This window comes from Rhinoderma darwinii, chromosome 3 (assembly GCF_050947455.1).
Source record: "Rhinoderma darwinii isolate aRhiDar2 chromosome 3, aRhiDar2.hap1, whole genome shotgun sequence".
Classification (NCBI taxonomy): domain Eukaryota; kingdom Metazoa; phylum Chordata; class Amphibia; order Anura; family Rhinodermatidae; genus Rhinoderma; species Rhinoderma darwinii.
In genome coordinates, this window is record NC_134689.1 from 10307672 (window position 1) to 10326112 (window position 18441).

The window sequence follows — 18441 nt, forward strand, 5'->3', positions numbered from 1 at the left end:
TAACCTAAAATGTCTGACAGAGAACAGTAGTTTGCAACGATCTATGTAATAATGTTACAAATCAAACATCACAGGTTATGTCATGGTATATGAGCGCTGATATATAGCTATATATTTGTGAATGTGACAAGACGTCTTTTCGTGTGGTATTATTATATGGTATTTTGGGTCATGTGGTCTTCTGATTAAAAAAAATAATATATTAATAGACTGACTTTATACACTATGAATAAATTATAATCGGTTTGTGCCCAAACGTTAACCACACACAGTCGTAGTAGAATCCAGTCTCTCTTTAATGATTTGGCTCTGCAGATACCAAAAAGAAAAAGAAAACGGCTGTGAGGTTAATAACACTGTGCAGGCCTAAGAATCCGTCCTTCTGACCGGGCCGGGTGAGCGGTCTGACCAAGGTGAGGAAATAAGACAATGGACGGGATCATGCGTCTTGTAGAACAACACAGAGTAAGAGAGAGGGTTCCACATGGGGCTCCGGCTCGGCCCCATCTCTGCCATTCTTCACTTCGGTTTCGTCAACCCTCAACATGCCAAGTGAGCGGCAGTTCCGTGGCGAGTCTCGATAGCCCTTAAGAAACTGGAAAGTGCACCCAACACCGGAAATCTTGCATGAGGAAGGGGTGACTCTTCCGACCAGTTTCCTCCTCCTGGTGGGGTTGACCTTCTCCAGGAACCTTTCGGCTACGTGTGTCTCTTCTCTTTCACAAATTGGTTTCTGCCATCTGCTGCCCTCGTCAAACCGCTGTCTCCAGGTCTTCATTGGAAAGAAGTTGCTTAGCTTGACAGGTTTCCAAGTAAGACGCAAGTTCGGAGTCTCCCGCTACTTGCACTATGTCCAGAGGGGTTTGTCCCTGTAGAAGTCAACGAGAAAATTGTGTCACAAGTAAAAGTCAACTTGGAATATAATTTGTTTCATAGAAAATGAGCGTAACTGAAGGGAAAATAAACTAATTTTTCAAGACTTCTTATTGGGCATTTTGAGCGCCGATTGAACAGCGGCCCAATTCAGAATTCGGGAAGTAAGCGCGTCCAAATAAATAGGAGTTGAAGATTGTCTGTCACCAGCTCTCCTCCAATCAGCATTGCCGAGAGCCTCCAATTCAGTTGGAGGGTGGAAGTTACGTAAGCCCCCACACCCCCAATCCGGTTCCAAGGGTTGGCCGTTTTAGCTCCTGGCAGGCGAAATCTTTAGGGATATCATGTGGATCCCTTAAAGACAGAAGAATCCTCCATCGGCCATCTGGCCTGACAAGTGGGTCTTATAAAAGTGCAATCAGAGTGGCCATACACATTAGACTAAGATCGACCACCAATATCAAACGATCCAACCATCAAGGATCAGGGACATCATTTAAAAATGCTCAAAGTAGAGAACGATCCGCCATAATCGGCCCATCAGACCATACAAACATTGTTTTATCTGACGATCTGCTTAAAAGAATCCAACATAGTGACTGGTGGCCTCAGTCTTTCATCAGCCATAGAAGATATGGTAAACATTGTCCCATTTTAGCCAAATTTGGTCTAATATGTATGGCCATGTTTAGGCAACTGCTGGGTCTTTAGGTTCTAGTTCCAAAGTGTCCTGACCATTAGTTTAGTAATCATAGGGAGAGCTAGGGTGGGACAAGGCAGAAGAAGTTGAGTGTAGAAAGTAAAGGGGTGGTACCAGAAGGAGTGATTAAGGGGTCTAGCTTAGCAAAGGGACTTGAAATTTTTTTTGAATTTTTTTTTTAGCCTTTTATTGAAAGTTGGAGAATGCCCATAGGTAACATCTGACCCAATGCTGTTGTCTTCTCCTTGATGATTTACCTTGGAATCCCTTTTCAACACACAGGCACCGGCATCCACAAGAATTTGGCAAATTTGCCGGTGTCCCTGGAAAGCAGCTTTGTGCAACGCCGTCTCTCCGCTAAAAAAATGCATAAAAGTAAACACATAGCAGGTTAAGATCATATATCAACTATGAAATGTCCATGTACAGTATGTCAGATGTACCATGACATATACCAGCTACTGTAGTCTTAGCCTCTAGGGACAGGTAGTAAAGAGTCGTCCTATTTTATTAGGAAGTAAAGCATTAATCCAGAGCTGCATTCATAATTCTGCTGGCTTCTCTGTAGCTCTGACCTCACAATTCCCAAAAGGCCCCTGCTGACTCAGTGTCTGGGAAGTGCATGCTCTGATCATTTATATTCTGGGAGGTGTAGAACTACATTCATATTTTTTTGGGGTTCTCTATAGCTCTGACCTTACATGTCCCAGAAGTCCCCTGCTAGTTCAATGTCTGGGCAGAACATGGTCTGCTAATTTGCATTCTGGGAGGTGAAGAGCTGCATTTTATAATTCTGCTGCGTTCTCCATAGCTCTGACCTCACATCTCCCAGAAGGCCTGTGCTGGCTCAGTGTCTGGGCAGAATATTCTCTGCTAATTCGTATTCTGGGAAGAGTAGAGCTGCATTTTAAAATTCTACAGTATTCTCAATTGCTCTGACCTCACAACTCCCAGAAGGCCCCTGCTGGTTCAATGTCTGGGCATAACATGCTCTGATCCTTTGTATTCGGGGAGGTGTAGAGCTGCATTTTATAATTTTGCTTGAATCTCAATAGCGCTGACCTCACATCTCCCAGAAGGCCCCTGCTGGTTCAATGTCTGGGCAGAGCATGTTCTAATAATTTGTATTCTGGAAGGTGTAGTCTTTACGGCAGACACTGTTCAATAGTCAGATGTATAGAAAACCCTAGATTTACCAGAATTGACCAGAATTCCCATATCATTTACGCCGGCCAAGCAGCACATTACCCCTGGAAAGTTAACAAATAATGTGCCAACAGCAAAACTTTGCGGGGCGGAATTTATAACATGCGTTGAATTTAATAAATTTGGCGCATCTTGGACTGCTGGGGTGCCACAAACTGAAATCTAGTAGATTTCCACTATAATGTACGCCAATTTCTAGCGTAAATTATAGTAAAGCTGTAGGGCCGCGGGTGTCCAGCCCCCTCCCAAAAAGCCCTGCCTACTTTCTCCAAAACTGTGGAGAGAAAAAATAAAACAAATTGCAAACTTTTGCGCAAGACAGACATGAGCCAAAATTTACTACTTTTTTGGAGAAATTGATTTATGGCATGTGAGAGATTTAAGACTGTACTGGTCATACTTACGTGGTTCTATCTACCATGTCCAGGAGATCCGCAGGTCCTGAAGGGAAAGCGATAGAGGAGAAAGATGGGAATGAGAATTTAAAGGAAAACTCCACTTTTGTGCAGCACTTTGCATTTCACAGCTGCAATCTAATAGGGAAAAATATAAAATACAGAAATCTACGAGTGATGACTATGTATCAATATGGAGAATGGAATCTAGTCGCTTAAAGGGATATTCCACTTTCAGCAAACTAATGTCATTTTGTTTGTATAATTAAAAGTTATACAATTTTCCAATATACTTTCTTTATCAATTCCTCCAGTTTTCAAGATCTCTGCTTGTTGTTATTTAGTAGGAACATTCATTGTTTGCATCGAGTGGATAATATTCTGTCCTGGTCATGTGATGGACACATAGGTGCGGGGATCGTTAGAAGACACAGCTTAGATACACATACTTTAACTGTGATGAACCGTGCACCTGTGTGTCCATCACATGACCCTGTACCGATCCCCGCACCTCTTGTCGGTGTGAGTATTGATTTGGAGTTACATTTCTTCTCCATTCCCAATTTAAGATACATTGAGAATTCTGCTGACTTGCTAAGCTGTTAGATCACATGTCTGACAGCTAAACTGCTGTCTGTTTCCAAGGGCAACCAGCAGAATTTTCAATGCAGTCATATACTGTATATAAAAGCCACAATAATCCATAGAACAAATCCAGGGGCATACATAACATAGAGGCAGACCATGTGGCTGCTATAGGGCCCTTGGAGAGAGGGGGGTACAGCCCCGTTTGGTCTCATCCCCCTTGCTATAGGGTGATGGCAGCAAAGTAATCCCCTCTACACTGAAAACGCATTTTTAGCAAACAAGCGGTGTGGTAATGGATCAAGAGTGATGGAAATGGCGTTGTGGGGGGAACAAACATTAGGTATCTTCTGTCCTGGGATGCAAAACTCAGCACCATAATATGGGGCGCATTTCTATATTTGCTATGGGGCCCGTTTTGTTCTGTGTGCATCAGCGAACAGATCAAGTAAATAGGTTGGACAATCAGTCTCGAAAATAAATTTCCGACAAATATGGTTTGGATGCAAATTCACGATAACCAACAACAACCACCAAGATTTGTACGTACAACTGATTTCACAGTCAAATGCTTGATTTAATAGCCAAGGTGGCGAAGACTGTTGAGTACCAAGAGTCTCAAGAAAAACCAAAAAGTGGATCCTTGGCCAATTTAGCCAACTCTTCCACTTGAAGACCGAAGCTTTGAGTCTACGAGAAGAAGACCCAACTCAATGGAGAAGACAACTATGTTGGGAAGACCCAAGAGGATGGAAAACAACAAGATGGATGTAGACGATCTTGGAGATCATGACTATGCCTTTAACAAGCTCAAAGACCCTAACAGAAGAAAGAATATTCTCGAGAAATACATCCTATTTCTGTTAGGAATCAAACCCTCAACGGATGAGAGGGCTAACAGATGGGAGAGGGAATATGCTCCACCAGCTTTCCACAGATCCTCAGATGTCTCCAGGCCTTATAATTCCGGGACTTTCTCCTACTTTAAGATGTAACGTTCTTTCATGAATACCAGACCAAAGATGAACTACTAAAGATATCAATGTAGCCATGTTCTGTTAAGAAGGAGAAGGTCTTCAGAGAAACATGAACCTCGGGGTTAGGAAGATGAAAAAAATCACTTATTCAATGTAAATAATGAGGGGTATGGAGATTTGTGATGATTTATGGGACATAAATAATTAATTGATGGCTTCAGTACTAGACTCAGAGGGGGGCGCCAACGCTCTTTGCCCCCAATGCTCTTTTCGAATGTAAATCTTCAAGAAAAAAGGAACAACAAAAGATCCCCTCGATTGCCCGTTCTTGGAGACGAGCCCTCCGTAATTACTGACATTGATCTACCCCCGGGACTGCCACCAAGACTTCAAGGGATTGAAGATCTCACAGATGGGAAATGCCAAACCAAAAGTCCCAAGTAATTATTTTTTGAATGTTCAGAGCAGGAACAATCATAGGAGCTTTGTGGTTGATGTTATCTTCTGAGAGAACAGACCTCGTTTCCTTGACGTTGGTCTAGAAACATCCCAGCGCAACCAGATATCGATCAGAAAACTCTGTCTTACGGAATTCTAAAGACATCTCTTAACTATTTATGGGATACCTGAGAAGACATCCTAGAAATACCCCGTGGGGCTTGTTTTCCTGGTGGTCTTTTCTTGGCATTATTCGACATCTGCCATCTTGTCTTTGATTGTCATTTCTCATCACACCAAGGAAAATTTTGCAAATGAGTCCAAGGTCCTGACGGCTGGGGGTGGGGGCGCTACAACCCCTCATATTAAAAAAAAAAAAAAAAGAGGGGACCCCCATCTCAAGCTGTCGGTGCAGAAATTCCCACTCGACTAACAGCTTTCGGCAATTAGCCATTAAAAAAAGTCCACATGACTGAACAGTGCTGGGTGCGATGATAGTCCTATAGTCCTGGGAGCCCAGAGTAGTCGAAGAGGCCGCAATTTGAAGGATCGATTGGTGCATAGCCACTTGGATGCAACTGGTGCCAAGACTTGGCTCTCTACCAATGTTACTGGCTCGTACCAATGTGGGAGGTGTAAGGCCTGTTCCTCTGTGCTGAAAAGTAAAACCTTTAAGAGCACTGTTACAGGAGCGGTTTTCATAACAGGTCTTTCATCAATTGCCTCACAAAGGGGGTAGTGTACCTCATCACTTGCCATTGTGGAATGCAGTACGTTGGTAAAACCATAAGGGAGTTTAGACGGCGAATCCGAGACCACATGTGCGATATTAAGAATCAAACCGATACTCCTGTATCTAGACATGTGTGGGACCACCATCTGGGAGATTCTTCCGTCATTAAATTCCAAGGGATGGAATCTATCAAGCCACCTATTAGGGGAGGAGATTGGGACAAACGTATTCTACAAAAGGAGGCCCAGTGGATTTTCAGGATGCAAACCATCAAACCACTGGGCCTCAATGATTCTATCTCATATCTTCCTTTCTTATAAGAAGGTCAGCTGTTTCTAGTCCGTTTGTCTTACTCTTCCTACTCCTGGTAATCACTGACATTAGTTATCTATTTCTACTACTCCTGCCAATTACTGACACTTAGTCTCCACTGTTTAACTTTCGTGCATGGTCTGGTGTCTTAGTTGTCAATTTCCTTTACTAAATCATTGCTCTTCATGTTCGATGGCCATCTTCGCTACATTTTTGCACTGTGGTTTGGTTGTTTATGTGTCTCCCCGATCGCCCTGTCATTCACATGGCGCTTGTTTTCATTTTTGCTATCGGCATTGTATGCTCGGCCGCCTGTAGCTCCCCCCTGTTACCATAGATGCTTGTTGCATCTGTTCCATTGGCTGCGTGGTTACTAGGGAGCCGACCTGTGGGTGGGCGTCGCTGGTCGACGTCTTACTCTCCCATTGGATCGGCACTTTGCTACGCAATGCCTGGGAGGTGGGGCCAGGGCTTTAAAGCTTCCTTGTTTCTCCGGCGCGCGCTAGACCGACATCAGTGTCTCGTATGCGCCGTTATACTACTTGAACAGCTGAATATCAGCTGACCGGCATCTCGTGAACTAATACGAGTGATATCAGGCAATTCATACCCCTGAGGACGCTCCCCTAATGTGGTGCAGAAACGCGTAGGGAAGTGTGCCTGTAATCTGTGGCAATCAGATCCTACCAATATTTGCCAGCACATCTTAAGAGGTGTTGAAAACTACATCAGACTTGTCAGGCACTGTTCAATCAGTGCATGTTGATTGTCCATTTCACACTCCTCTTACTGTGCATTCTTGATCTGGCTGCCAACGCCTGTATTTGGATCTTTTGGCACTTTGTGCCCTACTATATTTTAATAAATTATCATTAAAGAATTATTTTAAACGTTTATACAGGTAGAACAAGTGTATTTCAATAAATTTAAACGTATACCTATTTATCACTGATTTTGGACCAGAGTAGTCTCTCCCTGTACCACCTTAGACGAGTGCCCCCTATCCAGTATCTCAGGAGCCACATGACCCTTTCGGGCCCCTGGATGTTGTCACCAGCTGGGGCATCTACAGATATTATTGTTTTCAGTGGAGTACCTTTGTTCTTATTAGTGATTGGTTACAAAGTGTTAATATATTTTACATTTCTTTGATTTCACATTGTTTTTACTTTACAATTATATTTATTCTTCTTAAGACCTAATGCAGCTCAACATCGACTTCTATCTTAGCACGTATCTCCCAGGCTAAAAGGTTGGGAGATCCAGGTATAGACCATGAAAGTAATCAGTGAAGAAAGTATATATTCTAATGTATAGGACAGTATATAGAATGATTATAGTATGGGACAGACCATTATAGCATATAGTAAGAGGGCAGGCCAATATAGAAGGAGGAGAAATTGGCAGAATACATGAGTGGTGGAGTGTATATAGGAGGTCAGTATAGAGGAGTATACTGTATATAGTGTCAGAGTGTATATAAATCAGTATAGAAGAATATACAGTATATAGTGGTAGAGTGTATATAAATCAGTATAGAAGAATATACAGTATATAGTGGTAGAGTGTATATAGGAGGTCAGTATAGAGGCGTATACAGTATATAGTGGCGGTGTATATAAGTCAGTATAGAAGAATATACAGTATATAGTGGCAGTGTGTATAGGAGGTCAGTATAGAAGATTATATAATATATAGTGGCAGAGTGTATATAGGTGGTCAGTATAGAAGAGTATACTGTACATAGTGGAAGAGTGTATATAGATCAGTATAGAAGAATATACAGTATATAGTGGTAGTGTATATAGGAGGTCAGTATAGAGGCGTATATAGTGGTGGAGTGTATATAGGTCAGTATAGAAGAATATACCATATATAGTGGCAGAGTGTATATAGGAGGTCAGCATAGAAGAGTATATAATATATATTGGCAGAGTGTATATATGTGGTCAGTATAGAAGTGTATACGGTATATAGTGGCAGAGTGTATATAGATCAGTATAGAAGAATATACAGTATATAGTGGTAGAGTGCATATAGGTCAGTATAGAGGCGTATACAGTATATAGTGGCAGAGTGTATATAGGTCAGTATAGAAGAATATACAGTATATAGTGGCAGAGTGTATATAGGAGGTTAGTATAGAAGAGTATACAGTATATAGTGGCGGAGTGTATATAGGAGGTCAATGTAGAAGAGTATACAGTATATAGTGGCAGAGTGTATATAGATGGTCAGTATGGAAGAGTATATATTATAAAGTGGCTAAGTGTATATAGGAGGTGAGTATAGAAGAGTTTACAGTATATAGTGGCAGAGTGTATATAGGAGATCAGCATAGAAGAGTATACAGTGGCGGAGTGTATATAGGTGGTCAGTATAGAGGAGTATACTGTATATAGTGTCAGAGTGTATATAAATCAGTATAGAAGAATATACAGTATATAGTGGTAGAGTGTATATAAATCGGTATAGAAGAATATACAGTATATAGTGGTAGAGTGTATATAGGAGGTCCATATAGAGGCGTATACAGTATATAGTGGCGGAGTGTATATAGGTCAGTATAGAAGAATATACAGTATATAGTGGCAGTGTGTATAGGAGGTCAGTATAGAAGAGTATATAATATATAGTGGCAGAGTGTATATAGGTGGTCAGTATAGAAGAGTATACTGTACATAGTGGAAGAGTGTATATAGATCAGTATAGAAGAATATACAGTATATAGTGGTAGTGTATATAGGAGGTCAGTATAGAGGCGTATATAGTGGTGGAGTGTATATAGGTCAGTATAGAAGAATATACCATATATAGTGGCAGAGTGTATATAGGAGGTCAGCATAGAAGAGTATATAATATATATTGGCAGAGTGTATATAGGTGGTCAGTATAGAAGTGTATACGTATATAGTGGCAGAGTGTATATAGATCAGTATAGAAGAATATACCGTATATAGTGGTAGAGTGCATATACGAGGTCAGTATAGAGGCGTATACAGTATATAGTGGCAGAGTGTATATAGGTCAGTATAGAAGAATATACAGTATATAGTGGCAGAGTGTATATAGGAGGTTAGTATAGAAGAGTATACAGTATATAGTGGTGGAGTGTATATAGGAGGTCAATGTAGAAGAGTATACAGTATATAGTGGCAGAGTGTATATAGATGGTCAGTATGGAAGAGTATATATTATAAAGTGGCTAAGTGTATATAGGAGGTGAGTATAGAAGAGTTTACAGTATATAGTGGCAGAGTGTATATAGGAGATCAGCATAGAAGAGTATACAGTGGCGGAGTGTATATAGGTGGTCAGTATAGAGGAGTATACTGTATATAGTGTCAGAGTGTATATAAATCAGTATAGAAGAATATACAGTATATAGTGGTAGAGTGTATATAAATCAGTATAGAAGAATATACAGTATATAGTGGTAGAGTGTATATAGGAGGTCCGTATAGAGGCGTATACAGTATATAGTGGCGGAGTGTATATAGGTCAGTATAGAAGAATATACAGTATATAGTGGCAGTGTGTATAGGAGGTCAGTATAGAAGAGTATATAATATATAGTGGCAGAGTGTATATAGGTGGTCAGTATAGAAGAGTATACTGTACATAGTGGAAGAGTGTATATAGATCAGTATAGAAGAATATACAGTATATAGTGGTAGTGTATATAGGAGGTCAGTATAGAGGCGTATATAGTGGTGGAGTGTATATAGGTCAGTATAGAAGAATATACCATATATAGTGGCAGAGTGTATATAGGAGGTCAGCATAGAAGAGTATATAATATATATTGGCAGAGTGTATATAGGTGGTCAGTATAGAAGTGTATACGTATATAGTGGCAGAGTGTATATAGGTCAGTATAGAAGAATATACAGTATATAGTGGCAGAGTGTATATAGGAGGTTAGTATAGAAGAGTATACAGTATATAGTGGCGGAGTGTATATAGGAGGTCAATGTAGAAGAGTATACAGTATATAGTGGCAGAGTGTATATAGATGGTCAGTATGGAAGAGTATATATTATAAAGTGGCTAAGTGTATATAGGAGGTGAGTATAGAAGAGTTTAAAGTATATAGTGGCAGAGTGTATATAGGAGATCAGCATAGAAGAGTATACAGTGGCGGAGTGTATATAGGTGGTCAGTATAGAAGAATATACAGTATATAGTGGTGGAGTGTATGTAGGAGGTCAGTATAGAAGAGTATACAGTTTATAGTGGTGGAGTGTATATAGGAGGTCAGTATAGAAATATTGTACAACAAATAAAATTAATGCTATGATAGAAAGGAGTCAGGACACGCAGAGCATCGCAGCTTGCTGGATATGGGGCTGTATAGCCACAGACTGGTCAGAGCACCCATGCCGACCCCTGTCCATGACCAAAACCGCCTACAATGGACACGTGATCATCAGAACTGGAGAATGGAAGACACCTGGTCTGATGAATACCGTTTTCTTTTACGTCATATGGACGGCCGGGTGCGTGTGCGTCACTCACCTGGGGGGGAGATGGCAGCAGGATGCATTATGGGAAGAAGACAAGCCGGCGGGGGCAGGGTGATGATCTGGACAATGTTCTGCTGGGAAACCTTGTGTCCTGACATTCATGTATATGTGACACGTACCCCCGACCTAAACCTTGCTGCAGACAAGTGCCCCCTTCATGGCAGCGATATTACCTAATGGCGGTGTCCTGGCTAGTGGTGGAGGGTAGAGGAGGTCAGTACACACCACTAGTGCATTGTGCCCAGTAAGACTGGGTAATGGGCATCTATGGGGGCAGTGGTACAGGGTATGATGTTTTTCTCTAAGTGAATGGTAAAACTTTCGAACAATTTTGGTGGTGACCCCACATGGAGCCGTCACCCAAATCGCGGGCAGCGTAACCCGGGCATCACCACTCAACCGTTCCAAATCCTCCTCCACAGCTCACATAGAAAAGGGAAGAAGCTTTAGAGAAGATGCCATTACCAGACTGTCACTCCGTGCCCAGCGGGTGCCCAGAGAGGAGACAAAAACAGCCCGGCTGTGAAAGCAGGACAGAGGGGGAGGACGCAGCGGGAGGCGCCAGATACAAAGGCCCAAATACCGCCAGAAAAGCGGGATTGTGAAAAGATGGCAGCGCTGGGACAGGGAGCTGAGGTCATGGTCAGGCTGCCCTCACTTTAACCCTTCCATTCCCACACTGTACGCTCTACTGTGCCACCAGAAATTACCATACAGATATAGCAGAGCTGAGTTTGTATGTTGCAGCAGAGCAGAAACGGTCTGATATAGCTTAGCCGAGTTTGTCCAATGCAGCTTAAAGGTGTTTGTCACGGACTAGCAGAGCTGTCTATATAATATTTGCAAAATGGCACAATTCAGCCTAACTGATGCAGCAGAGCTATGTTGGTTTTATCTAGTAAAGCTGGGTTTGTCAGACATTGCATAGTTGAGCTGGTCTGATATAGCTCAGCTCATGTTTCAGGGGTCAGTTTGTCAGAAGTAGCAGAGTTAAGATTTTCGGAAGCAGTTTAACTGAATTTGTCAGATGCAAAAACTATTTAGTTGTCAGATGTAGTATAACTGAGTTTGTCTAATGCAGCAAAGTTGAATATAGCTCGGCCGAATACTTGAGGTGTAGCAGTACCCAGCTTGTCAGATGTAGCAGTGTTTGCATTTTTCCGATATAGCTGAGCTGAAATTGTCATATTTAGCAGTGTAGAATATGTCTGATAGGTTTGCGGAGCATGTCAGATGTAGCAGTGTTGAATTTGTTCAATGTAGGTTAGCTGAGCATGTCAGATGTAGCATGGTTGAATTTGAATGGTATTGCTTAGCGGAGTGTCAGATATAGCAGGGCTGAGTTTGATGTAGTTGAGCTGAGTTTGACATTTTCTCTCAACTGCTCCTGGATGAACAGCGAAACTACTGCGAATAGAAAAGGCCCTGATGGTGTGTCCTGCCCTGTCATCCTGCAGTCCCATGCAACCCTTGCATCAGCCGTCGCCGCACTGTGACGGCTCCTTGGTATATAAGGTATACAGCTCACCAGTCTCCAGGATGTATGATACGATCTCCGCATGCCCTGCCCCCGCTGCCAGGTGTAGCAGAGAGCAGCGGTCTGGTCCCTGGATCCGTAAACTTGCTCCTTTCTCACAGAACTCAGTCACCTGGGGAGGGGGGGGGGGGGGAGACATAAAGTAAGACTGAGGTAAAGTCTATACAACCACAATTACAGCCCCCTCCTTCACTCGCCTTAGACCCCCCGAGACTGGACGCCAATACATTATACCAGGGCCCGTTGTGAAACTACAACTCTCAGCATGCTTGGAAGGCCTGACGCTATCAGGGCATGCTTGGAGTTGTAGTTTCCCAAAGCAGAAGAGCCACAGGTTGGAGACCATTGCATTATACACGTAATTCTTAAAGCAGACTATACAAAAGGTCTTTTTTTGGCGCGCCTCCTCCTTCGAGGCCCAGGGTAAAATTTCCATACGAAATGGTGCCATTATATTATTAAATATTACAGTACCAGTAATCCGGCGCACTCCTGAAAAATGGCCAAAAAAATGGTAAACGCTCTCAGAATCAACATAAAAGAAACACCCTGGGTGGAGATTTTTTAATCTTGGTGCACCAGTATTTCCTCCGGAGCAGCGTGCACCATATTTATCAGCAGGGTGCGAGGATTCAAAGCATGCCAGGTCGGATTTCTTTATAGAAAAGCAAAAGCAGCAATTTTTGGGAAGGGATATCAGGAAAATTTCAGGAAGTGGCGCACAAACCAAAATTTGTCCCCCTATGCCCCGCCCATTTATATAGGACACGCCCCCAAACTACGGCATCTAAATCACAAATAGTGCACACGATCCCCTACATCACATCGCAGAACGAATATTGACCCCAGACCGGCCCCACGCCTGGCAATAGGACATAGTCTGCAGCGGCGCCCAGGATCGGAGAGGACTGCGGGACCTAGAGAGGTGAGTATATTATAGAGGACGCAGAGCATCATAAATATGGCGTCCTGGGCAGCAGACATCTGGCCGTTGCGTTGCAACAGCGTAAAAACGCCAGAAAAACGTTTTCAAAAATGGGAAAAAAACGATTAAAATATTTTACTTCTCTCAAAGTTAAAAGTTCTTTATGCCCCCATGACAACACTTCCTTTGCATCGGTAGTTCATGTGTCAGGGGGTTGAAGTTTCTCTGCCTGTGTCCTTATGACAACACCCCTGTGCTCTGGCAGCTCAGTGTTATCATAGGGACAGCAGCAGCAAGTCTAGAATCAAGTAGTTATTTTACTAGCACAGATAACAGAATGAAAGATGCCATCTTACTGGTTGCTCTGAGGCCCAGTGTCCCTATGACAACACTGAACGGTCAGAGTATAGAGGTGTTGCCATGGGGACAAGAGGCTGGAAACTTCAATAGGATATTTAAACGATTTTAAAAACACAAAACAAGAGGCTTTCTTTAATGTAGGGCTTCTCCTTTAAGGAAATTAGATTGTAAGCTCTAATGTAGCAGAGCCCAACTGTGCGGCTACAGAGCGGACGTCACATTGTGGTAACTGCGTTATAAAACCCTCGGGAGCGCAGGACGGACTCAAATAGAAAATTGATGCTCATCAATCAAAGGATATTAAGAGCCAGAGAGAAACCAACGCGAACAAAGGACGACGAAGCCGCGACCGGATACGCGATAATGGTCCAAACTGCAATTGTGATAATGGGAAGTGCGAAATTGACTGGTCTGAATGGTGGTCGCAATTACGGGAGGCCGGACGCTATAACTGCCTGTATGTGAACAAAGGGCGAGAAACGCGTGGGGAGATTTCAGCCACCCCCCCCCCCCATCATATTAACCGCAGCGTTCACCCAGCGCCTCACGTATCACTCCGCTATGCAGTGTCCATGATCAATAGATACAATGCGGACCTGTATGGCCCTACGGGATATGTAGTGTATTATGGATGACTAAAAATACGGGTGGGGGAGGGGGGGATTTGTGCGTCATTTTCTGCGAAACACAAGAATAGACGATTATATGTTTTATCCGGCTCATAGAGTGGGGCCCCCGAGCGGGAAGACCCCCTCCATGACATCCACATACCCTAATAGGTCATATGAGACAACCCTTTGTGCGTTGTATAATAAAAATATTTGCAACTTTCTAATATACTTCGTATTTAAATTCCTCAGCATTTTGAAAACCTCTGCTTGCTGTCAGCGATTGGAAACGCCAAGCAAAGCCATGTGCACTGAGCGGCACACAATATCCCTATACTTCTGTACACTGCAACAAGCCATGCACCTGTGTCAGCATTAGGTCAGGATGTGTTTTCATTCACCGACTGCAAGCAGACATATTGAAAACGCTGAAAAAATGATATTATAGTTTTATAAGATTCAATTACAACCAGGCCCCTACATAAGAGATGAGCATTGTCATTAGTACAGCTGTGCAGAAACGGTTTCTGCCACTAGAGGGCGCCTATTCAGATCAAGAGGAGGCAAATACAATCGTATAGGGATTGCCCTCTAGTGGTGGCAGCGGGAAGACAAGATTTGTGGTTTACCAAAATATGCCAAGCTTCGTTCTAGCAATCAGTGGGTGCACGGACCCCGCCGATCGGACATTGGTGGCGTATACTAGTGATGCTGGTACGATCCCTTTAAGATGTCGTCTTCCCAGAATTGTAATGGCAGGTTCCCCTTATGTTAAGTCTCCGTGCCCTTGGTTAAACCCCCCCCCCCCCATAGATCTTCTGCTTTTACTATGAACGTCTACTCCCCCCTTGATAACACCCCCTCCATTCTGTCTGCCAATCCAGTCCTCCCCCACAATGCCTTGACATTCCTTGTCCCGCAGCCACAAACAACTCCCCATCGACTACAGAACAGAGCGCTCGGTGAGAAGAAAAATATTTAACCCATTCACTCTCAGCCAGATACGGCGGCAAATACGTGTCTGCTCGCAACTCACCAAGAAAATGTTCTCACCAGTTCTACATCCCATTCTGGGGGGGCCAAACCTAAACTTGGAGCTGTGGGGGACGCTTAGGTGGCGGCTTAGACAGACATTAGGGCACAGACGGGTCACCCTAGGCTTCAGCGAGGAGTGGCCACTCTTCCCTGACCCTTGCGGGGCCATGTGGGTTTGGGTAATAGGTCAGGGGCCCTTATTTTGAAAAAGGAGCAAATGCTTCTGCACTTTTTGAAGTGGCCCGTTCACATTTTTTGGCACTTGAGATTTCCAGAAGTGGAGCTGGGCCCCTAACAGCATCTTTAGCTGTTACTACAGTACTAATACCCATGACGTTAACTAGAATAGAGAATCCCTGAAAGTCTCACAGGTCAGCGGGAGAAGTTCGATGCCCTCATCCCTGCCCGGATCCAATAACGTATATTATTGTGTTTCTTTCTATGGATTATACAATATACAATATATAAGTGCAGGTGTTCCGCATTCCTATAAAAGACGGACCCCGACTCATAAAAAGTCCTGTCCTGTCAGCACCAGGGTTGATCTGGGCATCCAGTCGCAGATCTCACATCCAAAATGAGGCAAATATTTTTACTTTTTCTTTTTAGGACAGGAGGGTGGCCCGACGGGCAGGAGAGTGGTCTGACGTGCAGGAGAGTGGTCTGACGTGCAGGAGAGTGGCCTGACGTGCAGGAGAGTGGTCTGACGTGCAGGAGAGTGGCCCGACGTTCAGGAGAGAGGTCTGATGTGCAGGAGAGTGGCCTGACGTGCAGGAGAGAGGTCTGACGTGCAGGAGAGTGGCCCGACGTGCAGGAGAGTGGTCTGACGTGCAGGAGAGTGGTCTGATGTGCAGGAGAGTGGTCTGACGTGCAGGAGAGAGGTCTGATGTGCAGGAGAGTGGCCTGACGTGCAGGAGAGTGGTCTGATGTGCAGGAGAGTGGCCTGACGTGCAGGAGAGAGGTCTGATGTGCAGGAGAGTGGTCTGACGTGCAGGAGAGTGGTCTGATGTGCAGGAGAGTGGTCTGACGTGCAGGAGAGAGGTCTGATGTGCAGGAGAGTGGCCTGACGTGCAGGAGAGTGGTCTGATGTGCAGGAGAGTGGCCTGACGTGCAGGAGAGAGGTCTGATGTGCAGGAGAGTGGTCTGACGTGCAGGAGAGTGGCCTGACGTGCAGGAGAGTGGCCCGACGTGCAGGAGAGTGGCCCGACGTGCAGGAGAGTGGCCTGATGTGCAGGAGAGTGGCCCGACGTGCAGGAGAGTGGTCTGATGTGCAGGAGAGTGGTCTGATGTGCAGGAGAGTGGTCTGATGTGCAGGAGAGTGGTCTGACGTGCAGGAGAGAGGTCTGACGTGCAGGAGAGTGGTCTGACGTGCAGGAGAGTGGCCCGACGTGCAGGAGAGAGGTCTGACGTGCAGGAGAGTGGTCTGATGTGCAGGAGAGTGGCCTGACGTGCAGGAGAGAGGTCTGATGTGCAGGAGAGTGGCCTGACGTGCAGGAGAGAGGTCTGATGTGCAGGAGAGAGGTCTGACGTGCAGGAGAGTGGCCCGACGGGCAGGAGAGTGGTCTGATGTGCAGGAGAGTGGCCCGACGTGCAGGAGAGAGGTCTGATGTGCAGGAGAGTGGCCTGACGTGCAGGAGAGTGGCCTGATGTGCAGGAGAGTGGCCCGACGTGCAGGAGAGTGGCCTGATGTGCAGGAGAGTGGCCCGACGTGCAGGAGAGTGGTCTGATGTGCAGGAGAGTGGCCCGACGTGCAGGAGAGAGGTCTGATGTGCAGGAGAGTGGCCTGACGTGCAGGAGAGTGGTCTGACGTGCAGGAGAGTGGCCTGATGTGCAGGAGAGTGGCCCGACGTGCAGGAGAGTGGTCTGATGTGCAGGAGAGTGGCCTGACGTGCAGGAGAGTGGCCTGATGTGCAGGAGAGTGGCCCGACGTGCAGGAGAGTGGCCTGATGTGCAGGAGAGTGGCCCGACGTGCAGGAGAGTGGTCTGATGTGCAGGAGAGTGGCCTGACGTGCAGGAGAGTGGCCCGAAGTGCAGGAGAGTGGCCTGATGTGCAGGAGAGTGGTCTGATGTGCAGGAGAGTGGCCTGATGTGCAGGAGAGTGGCCCGACGTGCAGGAGAGTGGTCTGATGTGCAGGAGAGTGGCCCGATGTGCAGGAGAGTGGCCCGACGTGCAGGAGAGTGGTCTGATGTGCAGGAGAGTGGCCTGACGTGCAGGAGAGTGGCCCGACGTGCAGGAGAGTGGTCTGATGTGCAGGAGAGTGGCCCGACGTGCAGGAGAGTGGTCTGACGTGCAGGAGAGTGGCCTGACGTGCAGGAGAGTGGTCTGATGTGCAGGAGAGTGGCCTGACGTGCAGGAGAGTGGCCCGACGTGCAGGAGAGTGGCCTGATGTGCAGGAGAGTGGCCCGACGTGCAGGAGAGTGGTCTGATGTGCAGGAGAGTGGTCTGATGTGCAGGAGAGTGGCCCGACGTGCAGGAGAGTGGTCTGATGTGCAGGAGAGTGGCCCGACGTGCAGGAGAGTGGTCTGATGTGCAGGAGAGTGGCCCGACGTGCAGGAGAGAGGTCTGATGTGCAGGAGAGTGGCCCGACGTGCAGGAGAGTGGTCTGATGTGCAGGAGAGTGGTCTGACGTGCAGGAGAGTGGTCTGATGTGCAGGAGAGTGGCCTGACGTGCAGGAGAGTGGCCTGACGTGCATTTATAAAGTACATTTACCATTTGTACGCTACAATACTGCCGTCCGCCCAAAAGGGCTTTTCCAAAGGGTAATGCTAGCGCCCAATTCACATATGTTTATGCAACAGTTCTGGTCAATAATCCTAGTTACTAGTTCAAGTGGTGGAATCCGAAAGATTTGCTTTACATAACACGGTAAAAGTCCAATAATCCAGAATACAGAGGGCGGGGTTATATCTAATTGCCAGACTATAGGACTTTTTTTTAAATCCAGTATGGTTCCCCACAAGTCCTCTGCAGCTTGTTCTTCCCTCTCCCCACAGCAGCACATAACAAATCTGTAAACATTCTGAACTATCAGAAGTGAGATGAATAGAATTCTACCGTAACTACAAATCAGCCTAATAAATCTGCATTTTAGTCTCTGTGGTAAAACAGCGTGAAATGCAAAACTTATTTATTCTGTGTCCTCTTATAATTGAAAACCACCCCCCCTCCCCCCCCCCCGCACAGCTGCCTGCGAGCAGAGGGACCGCTGATCATGAACTTTTAACCACTT

At 45.2% G+C, this 18441-nt stretch overlaps 1 protein-coding gene across 8 annotated transcripts in view; it reads right to left on the reverse strand.

The window, feature by feature from the left end:
- Positions 1–278: 278 nt before the first annotated feature.
- DGKI (diacylglycerol kinase iota) overlaps positions 279–18441 on the reverse strand; it is a 229932-nt gene continuing 211769 nt past the window's right edge. For all 8 annotated transcript variants that reach the window (XM_075855860.1, XM_075855859.1, XM_075855858.1 and 5 more), the window contains 4 exons: positions 12274–12394; positions 3184–3220; positions 1831–1930; positions 279–869 (listed from right to left, as the gene is read on the reverse strand). In XM_075855860.1, the coding sequence (XP_075711975.1) occupies positions 753–869; positions 1831–1930; positions 3184–3220; positions 12274–12394 (375 nt within the window). In that variant the 3' untranslated portion in view covers positions 279–752. The remainder of the gene's footprint in view (positions 870–1830; positions 1931–3183; positions 3221–12273; positions 12395–18441) is intronic.